The sequence below is a fragment of the Manacus candei genome, unplaced genomic scaffold (genome assembly GCF_025592945.1).
Source record: "Manacus candei isolate 608988 ecotype Guabito, Panama unplaced genomic scaffold, ASM2559294v1 h1tg000060l, whole genome shotgun sequence".
NCBI classification, from domain to species: Eukaryota; Metazoa; Chordata; class Aves; order Passeriformes; family Pipridae; genus Manacus; species Manacus candei.
The window spans coordinates 1,457,002-1,476,020 of NW_026138108.1; the positions used below are offsets into that span (position 1 = coordinate 1,457,002).

The 19,019-nt window shown below is 37.3% G+C and overlaps 2 protein-coding genes across 2 annotated transcripts in view; one reads left to right on the forward strand and one right to left on the reverse strand.

Moving 5' to 3' along the window:
- PDHX (pyruvate dehydrogenase complex component X) overlaps window positions 1-19,019 on the reverse strand; it is a 173,812-nt gene that overhangs the window by 34,562 nt on the left and 120,231 nt on the right. The window lies entirely within an intron of this gene.
- On the forward strand, window positions 36-18,830 carry APIP (APAF1 interacting protein). The gene is made up of 8 exons (XM_051804149.1): window positions 36-180; window positions 5,206-5,306; window positions 8,257-8,305; window positions 9,631-9,748; window positions 10,809-10,944; window positions 13,493-13,660; window positions 14,188-14,310; window positions 15,544-18,830. Exons 1-7 carry the CDS (start codon window positions 151-153, stop codon window positions 14,285-14,287), a joined length of 702 nt encoding a protein of 233 aa, XP_051660109.1. The 5' UTR covers window positions 36-150; the 3' UTR covers window positions 14,288-14,310; window positions 15,544-18,830.

A 19,019-nucleotide genomic window follows, 5' to 3' on the forward strand; every position in this document is an offset into this window, starting at 1 on the left:
CGCCCGGCCCCGCACCTCCCCCTGTCACTGCCGCCGCCCGGCCTCTCCATCCCCCCCAGTCCCGGTCGGTGCCTGCGGTCAGGGGATGGCCGGCGATCCGCAGGCGCCCCGCGGCGCCCGCAAGAGGCCCCCGAGCGAGGACCCCGCGCCATGGCCGCCGCGGCGGGAGACTCGGAGCAGGTACCGGGGCAGGGGGTCCCCCTGTGGTCCGGGGAGCGGAGCGACCGCGGGGGCCGGGGCTGCCCGTGGAACCACCGTAATTAGCATGTGCCTTCGTAGTTGCTAATTGTTAGAGAGGACCTGGGAGTGTTGGTGGGTGACAAGCTGACTGTGAGCCGGCAGTGCCCCGGCGGCCAGCGGGCAATGCAGCCGGCAGGAGCTGAGCACGCTCGGCCTCCAGTATTCGAGGAGTAACGGGCATGAAGTAAAACGCAAGAACTTCCACCTCAACATGAGGAAGGACTTCCTGACGTTGAGGGTGGCAGAGCACTGGAACAGGGAAGTCGTGGAGTCTCCCTTTCTGGACACATTCCAAAGCCACGTGGACACGTTCCTGTGTCACCTGCTCCAGGTGGCTCTGCCTTGGCAGAGGGACTAGACTGGATGATCACTAGAGACCCCTTCCAACCCTAAGAGTTCTGTGATTCTCTGTCAAGATATTAGGAAATTCCCTGCAGTTCCCAAAACGTTGCCAGCTGTCAGTTTGCCTGCAGCTACAGGACTTGTGGCCCTTTTTATGGTAACTGGGATTTTTTAGGTTTGTTCTGTGATTTTTTCTGTTTGGGTGATTTTTTTGGTTTTGATTGGGGTTTTATACGTCATCACAACCAGAAGGTGAGTTGGCAGTGCTGTGCTTCATCAGAGGAACCAAACACTGTGCTGGAGCACATGAAACATGACCTGGATGGGGCTCAAAGTACCTCTCTGGGTTGCGTGTGGCACTGGTCGAGAGACCAGTATGAACCTCAGCAGGGACATGGGGATAATCAGCAGATTGGGTAATGTGGCCTGTTAGGAATGAGGGAAGGAATCTCCTTGGTCGTAAAATAAAATGAGGGGCAAATGGAGTCGTTGTCTTAATATGTAAAATGTTGTTAGAGATATGAAAGGGAATACCCTTTTTTTTATGTATATAACTGTTAGGTAAGAGAGGACAGATTCAAGTTTTGTCAAGCAAGGTTTAGGGTAGGCATTAGGAAAATATTTCTAACCTGGAACAGTTAAATGGGTTGCCTGAGGATCCTGTGACTTGCTATTGTTGGAGGTTGTAAAGATGAGGTTAAAGTAGGACACTCCAAACCTTGTCAAGCTTGCCCCAGGCTGCCATCTCCATTAATTCACCTTCCCTGTCTCCTGCCTCAGAACCACTGCTGTGCTCTTGCACCTGTGCCTCCCCTCATCTCGTTCTGCAAGTCCAACACCAACTGGAAGCATTTTCTTCCAGCAGCTGCAACAGTGTGCAGGTGTTCTGTCTGTTCAGAGGGACTGCATTAGGCAAAGCCTCGGCTTGTTGTGGTTCTGTGGGCCAGGAGACAGTCTTGAGGTGTCACAAAATCCCAATTCCCCTTTGCTTGATTCTTACAACCTTTAGACCCTCAAGAATCACTCAGCATTCAGCTTTAGAGTCACTGGGGTATTGGAGTGATGGGGGACAGCAGTGACAGCAGCACTTTTTTCTAAATATTTCAGCAAAGATACTGGTACCAACTAACCAACTGCCTGCCAGTTTTGCTGTGCTGCTTTTTCTTTTGCTTTTGTTCCCTCTCTTTTGTGGGTATTGACAAAATACTCCCCTCTAATGTGGATTCTTGCTGCTAAAATAACGTTTGTCTTGGAAACATCCTTTCATGGGCATAAATGACTAAGGTGGGCAGTAGAGCAGCTAATCATTTGTCATTTTAAAAAACTATTAAATCTTCTAGTTACTGCAATAAAAAAATTTGAAAAGGCCATACATTATCATTTTCAGTGGGAGGTTCGTAGTTCCTACAAAAACTGACAGTCCAAAGCTTTTAGCGGAGGAGGAATTCTCACCACATTGCTTTCCTGTCTCTTCATTAGAATTATTTTGTTTCTCACCTAAAAATACCCTCCCTTTTGCACTGTGTGGTGCTGAACGTGTTGTAGAAAATAATTTTTTTTGAAGACTCATGACATTATTTTTTCTATTTTGATTTATTTGATCCATTTCTATGCTGAAGACAGATTTTAAACAGATATCTCCCAGCTTATTTGTTGTACTTTTCTCACTTCATGTGTACAGTGTAGCACAGATCTGTTTTACCACATCAGACTTATCACTTCATGGCTATTCAAGGAAACCTCATCATGGTTTACTACCCATCAATATGATGTATCAGTGGTGTGATTTCATCTGTGCAGTCTATGCTTATTTCTGAGGAAAATACGTGATTTCTCAGCAATTTCTGAATGGGGGATACTTAATTCAGGCACTGTTTATTTTTATTTAATACAATCTGTAAAAATATCCACATTGTAGTTCAGTTTTACACCTTTTGCAAATTATCCCCAAAACCTTTACGAATTTGTTCCACAAGCAGCCTGGGACTGCCTTCATTTTCATTCTATTAGATCCATGTTGTTTTCTGGGGTTTTGGGTTGGGAGAGTGGGTTTGTTTTGCTTTGGTTTTGAAATATTAGGTACAGTGATTTGAATAAAATAGGAAAAAAATATTTTTCCTTGAGCAAACACAGGCTTGTAGAATACAATCATTTTTTTAGATTTGACTGCTGAAAATTTTCAGTGAATACTTCCACTCAGTTTCTGTTCAGAAGTTTACCAGCAAATTTGTTTTCTACATAATATTTAATGGTTTTAAAAATTAGTCACTTCTTTTAGTTCATGGAAGTTCTTGGAGTTTTTCTTCATACCTAATAGCATGTATAAATTTATGCTAAGATGACAACTGCATAGCAACAGAGAACTAAACTGTTCATGTTACCTGTATCAGAAAACTACTGGGCCAGATTCTGACTGAGAAATAGGAAGGAAGGCATACCCAGTGGCACCTGTACTTCAACTTATAAATCAAATTCTAAAGTGCTTCCAACTGAGATTTGACAAGGATAATCCTGTTGAGTTGCCTCCTGCTTTCCCATGTGTTCACTCCCAGGCTCATTAGAGCAAGAACCATTTTTGTAGTTATGGAAAGTACTGTCATTTTTATTATCAGTAATTTTAGATATGAAATACAGTAATATTTTTATTTAGATAGTTTATGGTTATCATCAACATCTACCTATCCTGGAAAAATGCTGTTAAACTCTGTGAATTGATTTGTAATCCTGGAAATCTGCAGAAAAATAGTAAAAAATTCTTGATTATGTTTATTCTTGATGAGAGGAATTTCTGAACTTCTAGAAATTCTTTTTAATAAGTGGTGAAAAGCACTTATGTTCTTCCATGGATATGAATTTTTCAGTAAATGTCTAGATTCATCAAACAGGGAAAATATGTAACAACTATAGGAGTGTTATAATCTAGGTTTTGTTATGGCTGTGTACATTTAATTAACAATAGCAATATAAACCTGTCAAAAATAGAAGAGACATAATTTTTCTTCGAAGTGAAAAAATACCAGTGTACTACGTAGGTTAGAAATAAAAATGAAATAGAGGATGTAATTTTGAATAAGAGTCAACACAAGATACTGTGGGACTCAGTTTTGAGACAGGTGAATAGATAAAAATTATGTACAGCCATTAATTCTGTATAAATAAATCAGAACAACAAAACAGGGACTCATAGTTTACACATACTATGTGCTTGCTTTATATTTTTAAACATATGACACATACATTAATGTTTTCAGTTCACAGTACATTTCAGAGTCATTAGTATTTGAAAAATGTTTCACTAGTCAGAGTAAACTTCATTTATCTTATTATTTTCAATGACAAAGAGCTGGAAAGTAGTGGTTTCATTTTCAGTTATGTGAATGGGGAAGATCTCACGTGGTTTTTTTCCACTGTTAGTTTAGGTGTTTGCTTATTTGGCCTGGGGTCTTTTTTCCTTCATGTACGCTTTTATCTGCTGTCCTAATTGTTTCAGGTAATGTGAACTGGTGAGAGTTCAGTTTGTGGTTCTTGACTTCATGAGTTTCCAGGAGTGCTGGTTAGAGTCTTGTTTCTTTTGCTTCAAATGAGTAAAATGATGATTTTTTTAATATATTAAAAGATACTTTCAATAATAGAAAGGAAGTCAGAGGAGGCAGGAATAGCATCTGAACTGAATGCCAGTTCACAGGAAACCCATACAAGAAAAAAAGTGTCTGTGTTACTGAGGTAGTGTAGGTGGAAATATTACCCCATCCCTGGGAGATGAATTGACATAAATATACTATTCTGTTTCTCTACTTTTAATTTCCTGGTTGATGGGTTCAGTCATATCAGGATCTTTGTGAAAGCAAATATGATTTTTATTTTTACACTGGTAAAGGGGGAAAGATTTTGGCTTTTTATTCTCTCACATAAGCTAACAGAAATACTCAAGACAATATGTACATGCATAAATTCAAGCACACAGAATGGATTAAAGTAGCATCTCACAGCTTTCTCTGTGATTACTGGTTACATTTCTCATGTAAATGATTCCAATATTCAAAATTTTTTGTTTTTCAGTGTAGTACTCACTTATTAAAGACCACTACCTGTTAGGAACAGCTTTCTTAGCTGTATATATTCAGTGCAGGATCATGTTTAGGATTTCCAATAAATAGTTTTGGCTTGGTTCTGGTTTAGATTAACTATCAATGAATCTCTGACACTACAGATACCTTTGGTTAATATATAGACACAGATTTACTCATTGATGTAATAAACAATGGAATATGGAAAAATTAAGAACTTCCTTCTGAAAGAAATGTTAAAATAATGCAATTTACCTTCTGGCTAAACTGCATGTGAAGTAACCTCATATTGTAAAAATGTAGGAATATGAAGTTCACAAAATAATTTGCCTATATTTTCTATGCTATTTTTGACTGCTGTTTAAAAATGTACAACTAATAAAATCTGTTCTGCTGAAATTTGTAAATCAAGCAAAATAAATTCACAGAAAACATAAATTAGACTGTTGTATGGCAGTACGACAGTACTACTCCTTTAAACTCAGTTTCGGAATTTAAATTCTTAGGTTTGTGGCATATCTGATGTTTTTTATTTATTTCTTTAATTTATTTTTAGGATAAGTTACATCCAAGGAATCTTATCCCAGAGCTTTGTAGACTGTTTTATGATTTAGGCTGGGTAACAGGAACTGGTGGAGGAATCAGCTTGAAACATGGGTAAGTAATGATGGAAGAGAAACAATGTGATGGTTAGAGAGGGGCTGGCTGCATTTAGCAGTTGGTGAGGGCATTTCAGTTCCATGAAAAATGAAAGTCAGGAGTGAGCAAGAAAGCGGAGGGGGAAATGAACAGTCTGTCAAATTTAACCACACAAAAGGGAGCTGACTAGTCTGGATTAATCACTGCAATCCCTTCAGTGGGGAGAGACAACTTCAGAGAGAGACTTTTTTCTGTCCTTTTCCTATCTTTGTTTAAGGTAGATGAATTGTCTTCAAAGCACAATGCATTCCCTCATTTTCATTTTGCTGACTATGGAATTTAGAGTGGGTTACACCAGGCACAAGGCTTTCAAATGCCTGTGGTTAATTGAGATCAGTCTCACCCTAGACATTTTGCAGGCAAGTAGTTTCCTTTAAGCAGGAGATTACTATTCTACTGAGGTAATAGCAACAATTTTTGGTGTGTATCTGCTACTAAGAAGCACTGCTTTGTGTTTTAATTTGCTTGTCTCCCCGCATTCATAATTTCCAAGCTTTTGTGGAGACAGGGCTCCTCTCAGTGGCCACGAAAAAAAGTTCTCGTTCTGCAAAATGCCTTACACAGAGCCTGCAATTCTGTCACCAGTCACAGGGTTGTGATACTAACTTGAGAGTGTCTGACTTTTCATTTTCTGATATACACTTGCATGCATGCATGCACAGCCATTGCTATTCAAATATATATTATATATATATATTTTTTTATATAGAAGAAAAGATTCTAAATGCAAATATTTGTGCCGTTTGGACTTTGTGCAGGTCATCTCACCTCCCTGCTTGATTTTTGCCAGCAAAGCAAGAGCAGTAATAACAATGTGAGCAATGATAAGAGGGTTATTTTTTGTTTTCAAAGCTGTCTCTGGAAGGATCTTTCTAGCACTAATTTGTCATCAGTAGCTAAATGTAGCCTATTTTCTTTGTCATTTCAGTGTGACTCATGTTGGTTGTGGCAAGACAAATGGCATTATCAGAGAATTCACTAACACAGTAGTATAGTTTTCCTCAGCAGTTGTTACTTGGTTGCTCAGACTACACCTAAATAAATACATGTTTTAGTTGATATCAATATTGTACATGGTCTAGGAATAGTTATGTGTGTGTACTATACTACTTTATATCTACAGTAGCAGTAGCTTTGTTACAAAATGAGTAGCTATAAGGCAGAGATCAGACTATCTTAGAATTGTTACATAGGAAATAGTGAACAATTACAATTTGATTAAAATATAACTACTGGTTTTACCAGCTAATTCTAATCAGCATTACTCACTGTTCATATCAACTATTCAGAAAAAAAAATACCACTTTGGACGTGAGTTAACATACTAAAAAATGGATCTAAAATTCATTGTCAGATATCTTGTATTTTGAAGGCTGTATTTCATCATTAGAGTTTTCCTTTCTTGTTAAAAAGAAAAAAGTCTGTTTTTAAAAAAAGTTGCATGTCTTTCATTGGTAACTGAATCACCACTTGATTTCTCCATGTCGCTCTCTCAGTCATCTTGCTCACGCAAAGGACTAAATTAATGCAATGTTGGCAGTGTTGATTCATGAATGTTAAAAATTACAAATATGATAAAGCTATATTTTTATGTACTTCACAGACATCTTACCCCTATGGATATACATCATCTTAAGAGTTTTTATTTTTAGAAGAATTAAAATCACAGAATTGTTTAGGTTGATACAGACCATTAAGATCCTCGAGTCCACATAAACCTGCCACTGCCAAGTTCACCACTAAAACACATCCCTAATCACCATGCCTAAAGTGTTTTGAACACTTCCAGAGATGGTGAGCCAACTGCTCCCCTGGGCAGCCTGTTCCAATGCTTGATAACCCTTTCAGTGAAAAACCTTTTCCTAATATGAAATCTAAACCTCCCCTGGTGCAATTTGAGGCCATTTCCGATTCTCCTGTCACTTGTTACCTGGGAGAAGAGTCTGACCCCCACCTGGCTACAACCTCCTCTCAGGTAGTTGTAGAGAGTGATGAGGTCTCCCCTGAGCCTCCTCTTCTCCAGTCTAAACAACTCCAGCTCCCTCAGTCTCTCCTAATAAGACTTGTGATCCAGACCCTTCACCAGCTCCATTGCTCTTGTCCAGGAATACAAACTTCTCATGGTCTGTAGGAAATGTATCTGTAACTTGGCTAATTATTCACTAGATGTCTCTATGCTCCTGAATTTACTGTGTGACTGTTGAAGCCAAATAGTGATTACAATTGAGAGAGATAATGTAGTTGGAGTTTTTTGCTAATATGGAGAATAATTCAGACACCATCTTAAAATAATTTTAATTTAAATCAATTTTTGTGGTTTTTGTTCATGTAGACCTTGCAAGAAGTGATGCACTTCTACTTGAATTTCATTTAATTTCATTGTATCAGTGTTATCTCTTTATCAATACAAATAGATTTATAACTGCACAAAAAACCTAAACTGCACTGTTAAAAAGTAAAGTATTTATATTGAAGAATGCTACAGATAATTATTACTGTTTATAGGTAGTCTGTGGATTTTTTAGTAATAGTTTTGTGACTTGCTTTGCCACAGATCAGTATCTGCTTGCAGTTTCTCATTTAATTTTTATTCTGAATTCTGGAAATTAGAATTTGAATTATTGAAGGGAGAGGCTTTTTTTTTTGGGGGGTAGGAACAATAAGGCTGCACTTCCTCTTACAAAGGTGAAAGCAGGGGTTTGTACCCCTGCAAGTTAAAGATTTTATAGGCTCTTCTACAATTTGGTTCTATTTTGATGACCATCTACATGTCAATGTATAGAAGGAGCAAGAAAGTTCTTAGGGGCTAGATTTGCTATTTCCTTTTCAAGGATCAAGGATCAAGTGCAGTTGGAAAGTCATTGTTCAGCTGTGTTTACTGATTTTCCCCGTCTGCAACTTTTCATAGGAATGAAATCTACATCGCTCCTTCAGGAGTCCAAAAGGAAAGAATACAGGTACGTTAAGCTGTACTTTTACCTCAGAGCTCATCCTGAAATACAGGAAAGTGCCTTTGGTTAGAATTTCATTTTTTTCTTATGTAAACTTGGAAACTTGTTGCGTTGTTGAAACAGCTTACTGAAACAACTGCTGATTTCTCCCAGTACTCCACTACCATAGCAAGCCAGTATGTGTTTCAGTGGCCAGTGTATATTAGTCTTGAAGATCTCTTTGCTTTAAATAAGCACAAATTGTGTGAGATTTGAACTCAAGTGCAGCTTTATTCTTTGTCAAGCTTGAGTATCTTTACAGCTGTCTGGCCACAGTTTCAAGTTACTCTGGCACATACATAAAGAAGCATTAACGCCTCGTCACTGTTTATTTTCATTTGAGTGATTACAAATATTTTTCTTGATAGTCTCAGTAAATATTTGGGCTCTCCCCATGAAAAGGTGACCTTGTCTATCTGTCTCTTTTCCAAAAAAAACCCCAAAATGTAAGCGAAGGGGAGAATGGTAAATGGTTACTATTTGATGACAGCAGGAACTCCCCCAGAATAGCATAATATGTGGAAAGGATTTATCATTTCATAGATCTGAGGATAAATACCATGAGGAGTAAAAGGAATCCCTTCATTGATAGAAACGCAGGGCTTAGCAGCATTGTTTGGGGATGTGAACAAGGAAGGCAGGCAGAGGTACATTAGATAACCATGATGGTCTCTTCTGTGCTATCAGTAGCAGTGGCTTGAGTGCAGTGAGTGAGGAAATCTCTTGCAAATGTATTTTCTGCTGACTGTTAAAATAACATTAAAAAAAGAAAGTTTTATTACTGCCCTGGACAATTCTTTGTACTATTACGAGTATCTAATTGATGCAAAGGTACCATTCATGTAAAGCTACTAAAAGCAAGGTTTAAAAGAAATAGTTCTACAAGTTGAATAGATTATTTGTAAGTTTAATTTGTGTCCTTTGTTGGTTCTTTAAGTGGGGAAGGAAAAATACATCTACATTTCTTTTTTTTTTAAATCAGTTACTACTTTTCCTTTTGATCTGTTTTCTGTTATTTAGGTACAGGCTGTCTCCTTTCTGAGCAAATTGTAGATTTACAAATACCTGCTTAAAATCCCTCATAATAAAAAGAGTACCTAAAATTAATTCCCATTACACAATGTCAGTAAGTACTATTAACAGCTAGAATAAATGTGGTACATTCCAGCACTTTTATAAAGTTAAAATCACATTCTATATTAAATATACGGTGCATATGTATTTGTTTCCCTAGAAGGAAAACAAAGCTATTCAAGTCATCACAGGTCAAAATAGTTTCTTCATTCTTACAGCCAGAAGATATGTTTGTTTGTGACATGAATGAGCAGGACATCAGTGGTCCTCCACTGCACAAGAAGCTAAAGAAAAGCCAGTGCACACCTCTCTTTATGAACGCCTACACTATGAGAGGTATGTAGCAAATGTTTTTAGTTCATCCGTGTCTGAAACACTGTAAATGTACATCCACAAAATTGATATTCAATACCATATTCTTTATACATAGAAGTTACAATGAAATAAACATGAAACTGTAAAATAAATCGATTTGCACAGATATATATACAATGGAAGAGAATCCGTAGTAACATCCTGTCAGTGTCATTTACAATTTACAATTTTATCTTCTTGTATAGCTATTCTTGTGATCATCATCACTAATTTTTAGTGCAATATATTGGTAGGTTGTGGGGGGATTTACAGCAGCTTTAAACCAGTAGTTTTGCCTATCCAGCAGCTATGGTTTAGATCCCATTGCATCCATTGGCTGAGATTAACAATTATGAATTATGAATAGGTGAAAAAGGTATGAAACTTTTCTCTTGCAGGTGGACAGTAATAGTGAGCTTTTGATGTTGTGTAAGATTTACATCTGTTGTTTTAGAAAGGATTTAGGAAGTCTCTTCAGGTCTTCCTGCACAAGAAGCTTACATGTGTACCTGAGGAATGGCAACATTGCAACTTTATAAGTAGATTATAATTATTGTCTGCCCATTTTTCCATCATGACACAGTAAGGTAATGACAAATGTTTTTTCAGAGAGTCAGTAGATAATTGAAGAAGACATAAAAACAAAGTAAAAGTCTCTAAACTTTCATTTCACAAATAAGTTTGGGAATTCTTTAAAATCTCAGAACTCTGATAAAATAAATAGTGTGTTTCAGTCATTGCACTATGTAAAGAAATGTACAAGTAGTGTTTCTCCTTGAATTTGTACAAGTAGTTTGTCTCCTGGAATTTGTCACTAACTAAAAGTTAACACTAGTGTCCTAAGACAATCTATCCTTTATAGGTGAGTAATGATCTCATATCTTCATTTAGGTTGCTGTATATTTTTTCCTCTAATGCAGTAGATCACCGTTTGCTAAGAGACCCAATCAAAGGAAATTAATCAAGTATGTGAATAAAATTTTTCTAATAGATTCATTTTTAAATTAATTCTAAATTTTTTTTCTTCTTTTTGTGTTCTTAGGGGCAGGTGCAGTGATCCATACTCATTCCAAGGCTGCTGTTATGGCTACCCTTCTTTACCCAGGGACTGAGTTCCGTATTACCCATCAGGAGATGATAAAAGGAATCCAGAAGTGTACTTCGGGAGGCTATTACAGGTACTTCTCTATATTTAAGAAAAGAGGCATGATATTTGATCATTTGTTTTCAACAATACAAATAGATGATGAGTTATTCAAGTTATGTGCATTAAAGTGTGTAATATAAAATGTTAGGAATAAGAAGTAAAAAGACCTCTGGAATAAATGAGTCATTGGCTTTCTGTAAGGTCGCAAGCCTGTGGAAGAGATCTGAGATAAAATATTGTAATGTCAAGGCTACTGTGGTCTGTTGAGCTACAGCAACAAACCAAATAAAGAGCTACATCCTGAGATGTTGACACATCTATACAGTGTTAAGCTGAAACTGGAGCCAACCAACATTAGGTTGCATTGATAGCATGTGAAAACTACATTCGGGTGGACTTCACATATCACTGCCTGTGCTAGTTTAGGGCATGTTAAGAGAGTAGAGGATTTCAGATTTTACTTGACAGAGTTTGAAAGAGAATTCAGAATAAACAGCTCATTAAAGATAATGTTATTACTTTTCAAGGATGAGCTCTGAGGTAAGTGCTGAGTTATTCCAAATTATGTGTGATGGCTTGTTTTGAGGTCTCCACCCACAGAGTGTTGAATTGGGATCTGCAAACAACATTTATATAACATGTGACAAGTAGATGAGAAATTGAAATGTTAAATTCTTTCCACTTTTTGATGTTAATTTTTGTATCTAACTATTGCCCTTTGGCAAGGGAGCAAGCCGTATGTGATTTTATGCCCAAGCATATTTTGTTCCATTTTGGTTAACTTGCCAACCTTTACCTTCTTGTCAGCATTAGCATGTGCATTTTTAATGTGGCAAAATACAATCCCTTGTATTGAATTTTCTAACAACACTAGTTTTAAAAACATCCACATCAATTTTCTGTTTTGGATATGCATTTTGAACTCTCAAATATTGCTACATATTAGTCAAGAGACATCGTATTTTGGTCAGGAGACATAATATTTATCGGGTTCCATATCTCCAAGTTGTCTGGTATCACCCTGTTAATTTACCAGAAAAACTGAAGAAATCAAAGCTTCAGGTTATATGGTTCATAACCACATATTTATCCATACTAGAGCGATTCCACTGTCTTGCCTCACACAAGGGTCCCCGTTGAATTCCAAAGAAATTTGATAGTAGAAAATGGAACCTTTCAAGAAAGGGATTGAAAGTGTGTTGTTTCTAATTGGAAGCTATCCACGAAAACGCTACAGATATGATAATCAGAAGTATTTTTTTGCCTAAATACGACTCCAGTGATGCCAGAGTAATTTTCCTTTCAACTTCTGTAGAAGGAGAATTAGATCAGTAGTAAACAGCTTTGAAAATCCAGATATGACAAGGTATTTTAAATTAAGTTTTGACTAAATGTAGGCTGCTTATATTTCCATAAAACTAAAGACATATCAAGTATTTAGCTCATTCAGAGTCTTCTTGACATTTTATAGATACTAGTTTTTGATAAAAAGCTTATGGTTATCATTAGGGATCAGTTATATTATTTATACCCGCATCCAAACTCACGTAGAAAGCAGAACCTAGGAAGCCAATCCATTAGCTCATTTGGCCTCAAATCTAGTTTTGGTGATCAGTATATATGAGTCAAACTGCAAATGCCACTTAATTTTTTTCATTCACTATTTTTATAGCTTCCTTGAGAAAGTATCAGCATTGAAAACTGTAAGGGATGAGACTTTAATTTTCTGAATATTTGATTTGAAGTACAAGCTGTTGCTTTGGGGTTTTTTACCATTGCTTTCTTTCTGTGTTTTATAAAAGTAAGTACTACTAGCATCCACTCATGAAATATCTAAGTGATCTCAATGATAAACCTGAACCCGAAGTGGGGACTTATTAAAACTATTTAAACAAGTTTCTGCCAGTGTTAATTAAGGTTCAAACAATGCCAAATATCCCAGTCCTCCTTCAGAAGAACTCTTAGGCAAGTTCCACTGAGTAACATGCATAATCTTGTCTTTGGAACTGGGGTTCTGAGGCTCTCTTAAGATCACATGTAGCCCACCAATGACTCCATCACAGAGAATTTATTTTTCATGTGTTGACTCTACTTTCTATTTATATGCCTTAGAAGGACAATCTTCCAGGGGCTTTTTGGACTACCTGGATTAATTTTTTTCTGCTCTCCAGCAAACAGCTTCATTTCCTTCTTCATGATATGATTCTTTTAAATAATTTAATCTGAGGTAAAGCTTGTAAGTGATGCCAATACAGGATGGAGAGTTTGAAAAAGTTGTAAAGAGACCCAACTACAAAGTGATATGTGAATAAACAGCTACACCTAATAGATTAAAGTGTTATTTTCTTTTTGTGCCTCAAGTGTAGCTCAGGTATTGCCAGCATAGTATGTGTTTGGGAGTGAGAGATGTTCCTGAGAATTCCTATGTTACAGCATGACTCACAAGAGAAGATATCATTAGTGCTGAAAATTTATTAACATCTTTACACAGTCAAAGGAGAATCTCTTTCTTAGGGAAAAACTTCATAGATCCAAGCACAGGGTTTTTTTAAATACATGAACATTCATTTTTCTTTCAGATATGATGATACACTAGTGGTTCCCATTATTGAAAATACACCAGAAGAGAAGGATCTCAAGGAAAGAATGGCACGTGCAATGGAAAAATACCCAGACTCTTGTGCTGTGTTGGTCAGACGTCACGGTGTTTACGTGTGGGGAGGAACATGGGAAAAAGCCAAAACGATGTGAGTACAATTTAGCAACGTGCTGTCTTTTGCTGCTATACCTCAAAACCTTAGTGAACTTAATGTCATGTGTATTTTCAACCCATTGACAATGATTCAGAACATTAAGGCCTCACTGCATGTATGGGGAGCTTTTGGGAGTGGGTTCATCTATAATTCCAATGTTTGCTTTTTCTTTCATATCAGTGTTGGCTAATAAGGTTGCCAACATTTTCCTTTCATATGGACAAGTCCTTCCTCATATGAAACCTGCAGACAATCCCTGCTTTTATATGACACCTGCCAATACTGTTTGTGTAGTCTTCCCTAGTACCAGTTTTGGAATTTACTTCATCTGCTGATAGAAATGCAACAAAAATGCTGGGCACTTTCCATACCACAGTGTTGGAAGTAACAGTAATAGAGCTGTCCATTCAGACTATTGCATTGGTGATATAAAGCTTAAGGAAGGAAAATACTAGTTTTCATAAAACATGGTAAGACTTGAGCCTTACTAACATTTCACTTTTTTACCTTATTAATTTTAGGTGTGAGTGTTATGATTACCTGTTTGATATCGCAGTGCAGATGAAGCAGCATGGGCTGGATCCTTCAAAACATCCAGCCGGAGAAAACGGGATCTTGTAAATGTCAACAACATTTATATTCAGGTGTGAATTTATCTGTAAAGATGATCTGTTTGGAGGGAGGGACTACAGATGACACCATCACTTCAGTCTTCTTTCCCACTCAGGAAACTTCAGTATTGCTCATCTTCCCCCAGTCTGCTTTGTTACCACTGCAATTATATCTGTGCCTGAAATAAAGCTCCTTTTCCATACAATACAACAAAAAAAATATGTATTAATAGTCGAGTTTGTTCTGTCCATATTTAGCACCTATTTACAGCATGGAGTGCAATTGCTTTTTAAAACAAAACAGTATCAAGCATTACCAGTAAAAGCAGTGGACTAAGAATACCCCAGCATGGTAAAATAATCTATACAGAGACATCTAAACACCCACAGTTGTTCTTCATCTTGCAGGATCAGATTTGATATCAGTCCATCCCTGGTGTTACTTGTATGGTGGATTGGTTGGGGGTTTTTGTGGATTTGGTTTTTTCCTTCAGCAGACTTGGCTGGTTGCAGTTAGAGTTTCACTGGTTACTGTCACCTGTTTACCTCAGGCAGCGAATTACCTTGACTTTCTGTTTTCTAGTGTAGCAATGATCGGTTTTGAAAGTTTTCATAAGAAATTGTTCAAAGTAAAAGCACACAGATAACACAGATAACACGAAGGATCCCTGAAACAGTTCTCACAAAAGCAATGTACAGCTTGGTATGGCAAAACACAGCGGTAGCATAACACTTCAGAGTTTGAGACACCTCTTCCTGAAAACGTAAGCAAGTTAAAAGATTCCAGTACAGAGATTATAAAAGGACTTCTTGGCCAAAGTGGTGGCGTAATTAAACAGGATAGGCTAACTTGTTGCAGAGTTGTGCTATCAGATAATCCACTGCACCCACCACGTTTTCATCAGAAGAAATGACACATGGTTGCTCAGGCTGCATGAGCCCAGAACAGACGGGGACTTGGATCATTAGCCTTTATGCCCACACTGGAGGATGAAGCAGCTGGACAGGAGGCTTCCTGTCAGTGAATCTCTGTGTTAGCAGACATTTGGAGTGCTGCCAGTGCATACAGTGATAAAGACATGCTGGCTGCCATACCTGCACAGAACTACCTCATGGCCCATGAGAACCATTCTAAAATTACACCTCAGCCCCTACAGTTGAATAGGTTGGGCTAATGTAGTGGCATTAATATTCCTTTGCCTACTTATTATGACTGAATGCCTAGTTTTAGAAGATTTTCGCTCTTACCTTGTTTCTCCTGTACAGGTTTCTTACATGGTGATGGGAGTTCCAGATTTCAGCTCATGCTGTTGAAGCCAGAAGGGGGTGCTGTTATACTCAGGGGATTGACAGATGCCAGCAGGCGGTTTTGACTGTTCAACACATCCAAGAAGAAAAGGAGACTTCAAAACAACTGAATTGCTATTTATGAATCCTGTCAAGTGCTACAGTAGGAGGAATGAAAATTGAGATGCAAAAAAAAGATTTTGAACAACTATGGAGAACTAACATGACATTTTGTTTGTGTGCCTTAAAAATGGATATTTCAACAATCTGCATTGGCTGATCCTGCTGTAATTCTACATCCTTTAAGTTGTTATAACTCTCTATTTCTGAAAGTTATAGTAGCTTTTATTCTTCAGGAAAAAAGTGAGGACAACCCCTTAATTAGAAGTTAATAAAGTTTAAAGCATTGTTTGAACTGTGATTCCTTCATGCCATGTTCATAGGGTTGGTTTTTTTTTTAATTAAGCCTGTAGCATATGTATTTTTAAATTCTCCTAATTGTCATTATAATGAGTAGGAAACACATAATTTTATAGTGTATATTTTGTAGTTATTACTGAAAGACTGCTCTGGGTCTTGTCTGGTTTTTACATCTTTACATTCCTTCACTTTGAGTAAGATTTTGTTTATTGCAACTTTAAGACAGCTTTTTATGACCTCTGCTTAGCCCCCCTAAGGTAGATTTAATCAAAGTGCTCATTAAAACATCGTATCGCATATTTATGACACAGTGTCTTTCAAGATCTTCTGCAGTGGCTCCCCAGTGGCCTTGAGTGTAAGCCTTGAGTGACCAGTTTTCTGATTGAGCGTTGAGACTTTATTCCCAAGGGGGAATTGAGGCAGGGTGAGCACTGACTGACCGTGTTCTCTGCTAGGGGCCTTGCATTCCTGCCACTTTCCCCTACATCATCTCTGGCACTTTTTTGAGCTTCCATGAAGTTAATTAACTCTTCAACCTAAAAGGAAACTACTGTGGGAGTGGGGGAAAGAAAATTACTAAATTGTTTCCTAATAAGGCACTGGTAAAATGTTGGATCAAGTCAAAGGTGGGTTCAAAGAGATCCAGAACCAGGGCAAAAGATGAGATGGCTGATACTGGAGATGGCAGACAACACTTTCCCCTTTTCATGGAGATGACAGTTAAGTTCAATGTCTTGGAAATGTTGGCCATGTTTGTCTTTCCCTACTATACAGTGCTGTACCTGCAATGTGCAATCTTTAAGCATTATGGGGGGGAGTGACCTTGGTTATTGTGAAATAGTGGTTATCACTACCTTATTGCAGGTTGTATGTTTATCAATACATTTTTTCAGTATTAGACACTTGTTTGTCAGTGGTAAATATTTGAACTGCCTGATTTCTGCAAAAAGTAAATTCCTGTGGTATTCTGATGATGCTTTCAGAATAGATCATAATTGTATAATTCCATAATACTAATGTTCTGTAAGTATAAAGAACGTATAAAGCAGTATATTTACACTTAGTATTGGTTTATTTTGCATGTATAATGACAAAATATAAAAGAACATTCATGAGGAAAGGTTTTTTTGCCAAATATATTCCTCTAGGGTCATGTTAATTACAAATATTCACTTTCTCATCCAGCTCCAATTTGCCACTCTGTAGCCTTTCTAAAATTTGTGTAAAACATCCAATTTCTATAGTAGTCAAAAAGTTTTGTCATATAAGATTCCAAGATGTTTGGAGTCCCATTCAGTGATATAGAACTGAGCTAAATGCACTCTTCTCATGTGAACTCTCATCAAAGAAATTAGTGCCTTTACAGCTTTGGTGGCTCATAAACTTGTGAAATGATTACTGTTTTCTGGAGTGTTCAGAAAGCTCCTCCAGTTCAGATCCAATTATGTAGAACAAAAATAGGAAAACTGATCATGTGATTTAAAACTTCTAAGCTCACATAATTTTTAAGTGTATATCACTTTCTGATGGGAATTGTGGGCTAATAAGCCAGCTAGATATTTTTATATGTTTGCAGGAAAAGCTTGATCTCCATTGAGCCGATTATCTAGGTTTAGTATCACCAGATAGGCTTATGTCAAAATGACATAATTCCCATTTCAAGTGGCTCATCCAAAAAGCTAAGTTCCAACATTTCTCAATAAAAGTAACTTCCTACAAAACATCCTGTTTGCTTTCCAAGAAGGAAATAAAACTGCAGAATACAGCATCTTGAAACATAAAGAGATAGAACTCGTAACTTAGAGTAAGCAGTTATGATGCCAATATATGTTCTGTAGTGAAAGCTGTAGTGCCTGAACAACTGGCATCCTATTTGCTTTATCTCTGAAATTGTAATTTAAAAATTAACATTAAAAAAGCTCACTGTCTAATGGAACAATACAAATACATTAGTAGCCTTCTTCTAGGTTGTTTTTTGCCATGCTTTTTGGGCAAATAGGTTTGCAACAATTTCTTGCTGTTTTACAGGAGATGGCAAATTGGTAAAAAAATCCCTGGAGCACGATAAATGGATTACTATTGTATCAAGCAGCAGAAAAAAATACCCAGTTCGATACTAATCCTTCCTAATTTCAAAACTGTTAAAAAAGCTCTGAGCAGATACAAGTTTAGGCATTCCTACGGAAGAGAGTTATCTCTAGAGATTTGTAAGCAATAAGGAAATTAGGAGAATGCTTCATTTTTCAAGTTGCTTTGGACTTTCATTTAGATTTTGTTCTAAGGAGAGGTGAACCCTTGCAGGCTTTGTTTTTGTTTTCTTTGCCTACTTGTTAAGTGAAATTTAAATTGTGCCTTACAGACCCAGAGCCCTCTGAGCTGAGAGACTTTTGTAGCAGAGTGTGTGGAGGTGCCTGTGACTGCGCTTTGCTACCAGCTCTTTAAAGCTTTCATAGAAGTCGGTGGATCTGTATATTTGGCTTAATTTCAAGCCAGCTTCATGTTAAAAGCTGTTACTCCAGAATACTACCCAACATGATTTTTAAAAGAGCAAATTTTTAAGTCCCTGAATCTTGAAAAGAGCTGTCAGGCATTTATCCTGGTACTACCCAAGGTTTTACTATGTAAATCAGATGATAAATAAAATCTCACTATTTTTTGGTTGACATCATTAGCACAGGGTCATGTTTCTGCTAAATTTGAGTGCTAGGGGTTCAGCATACTGAGTGCACCATTGCAAAATTATTTTGGAGGTGAAACCTCGAGTGTAACCACAACCATTGTCTGTTTCTTGGGATTTTAATCTATTGAAATCAAAAGCATTTCCAAATATTAAATTTTTAATCTTTTCTATAGTCTCAAGACTTAATCTAGCATCTACTAGATTTTGCTAGAACAGTCAGAAGAAAACTAGTGACTGGCTAGTGCTCAGTACAGAAAATGGACTTAGCAGGTTTGTCTAGATGGGATTTAATGGGGAATCGTGGAAATTCACGTAGTCTGAATAGCATTTACAAACATTCTCTCTATATATACTT

Bases quoted from the DNA above. Each gene is read 5' to 3' on its own strand.
- APIP (XM_051804149.1), top strand. From the start codon at position 151: ATGGCCGCCGCGGCGGGAGACTCGGAGCAG. The intron at 9,749-10,808 runs GTATGTAGCAAA...TTGTGTTCTTAG, and splicing joins GAACGCCTACACTATGAGAG to GGGCAGGTGCAGTGATCCAT. The intron at 13,661-14,187 runs GTGAGTACAATT...TATTAATTTTAG, and splicing joins TGGGAAAAAGCCAAAACGAT to GTGTGAGTGTTATGATTACC.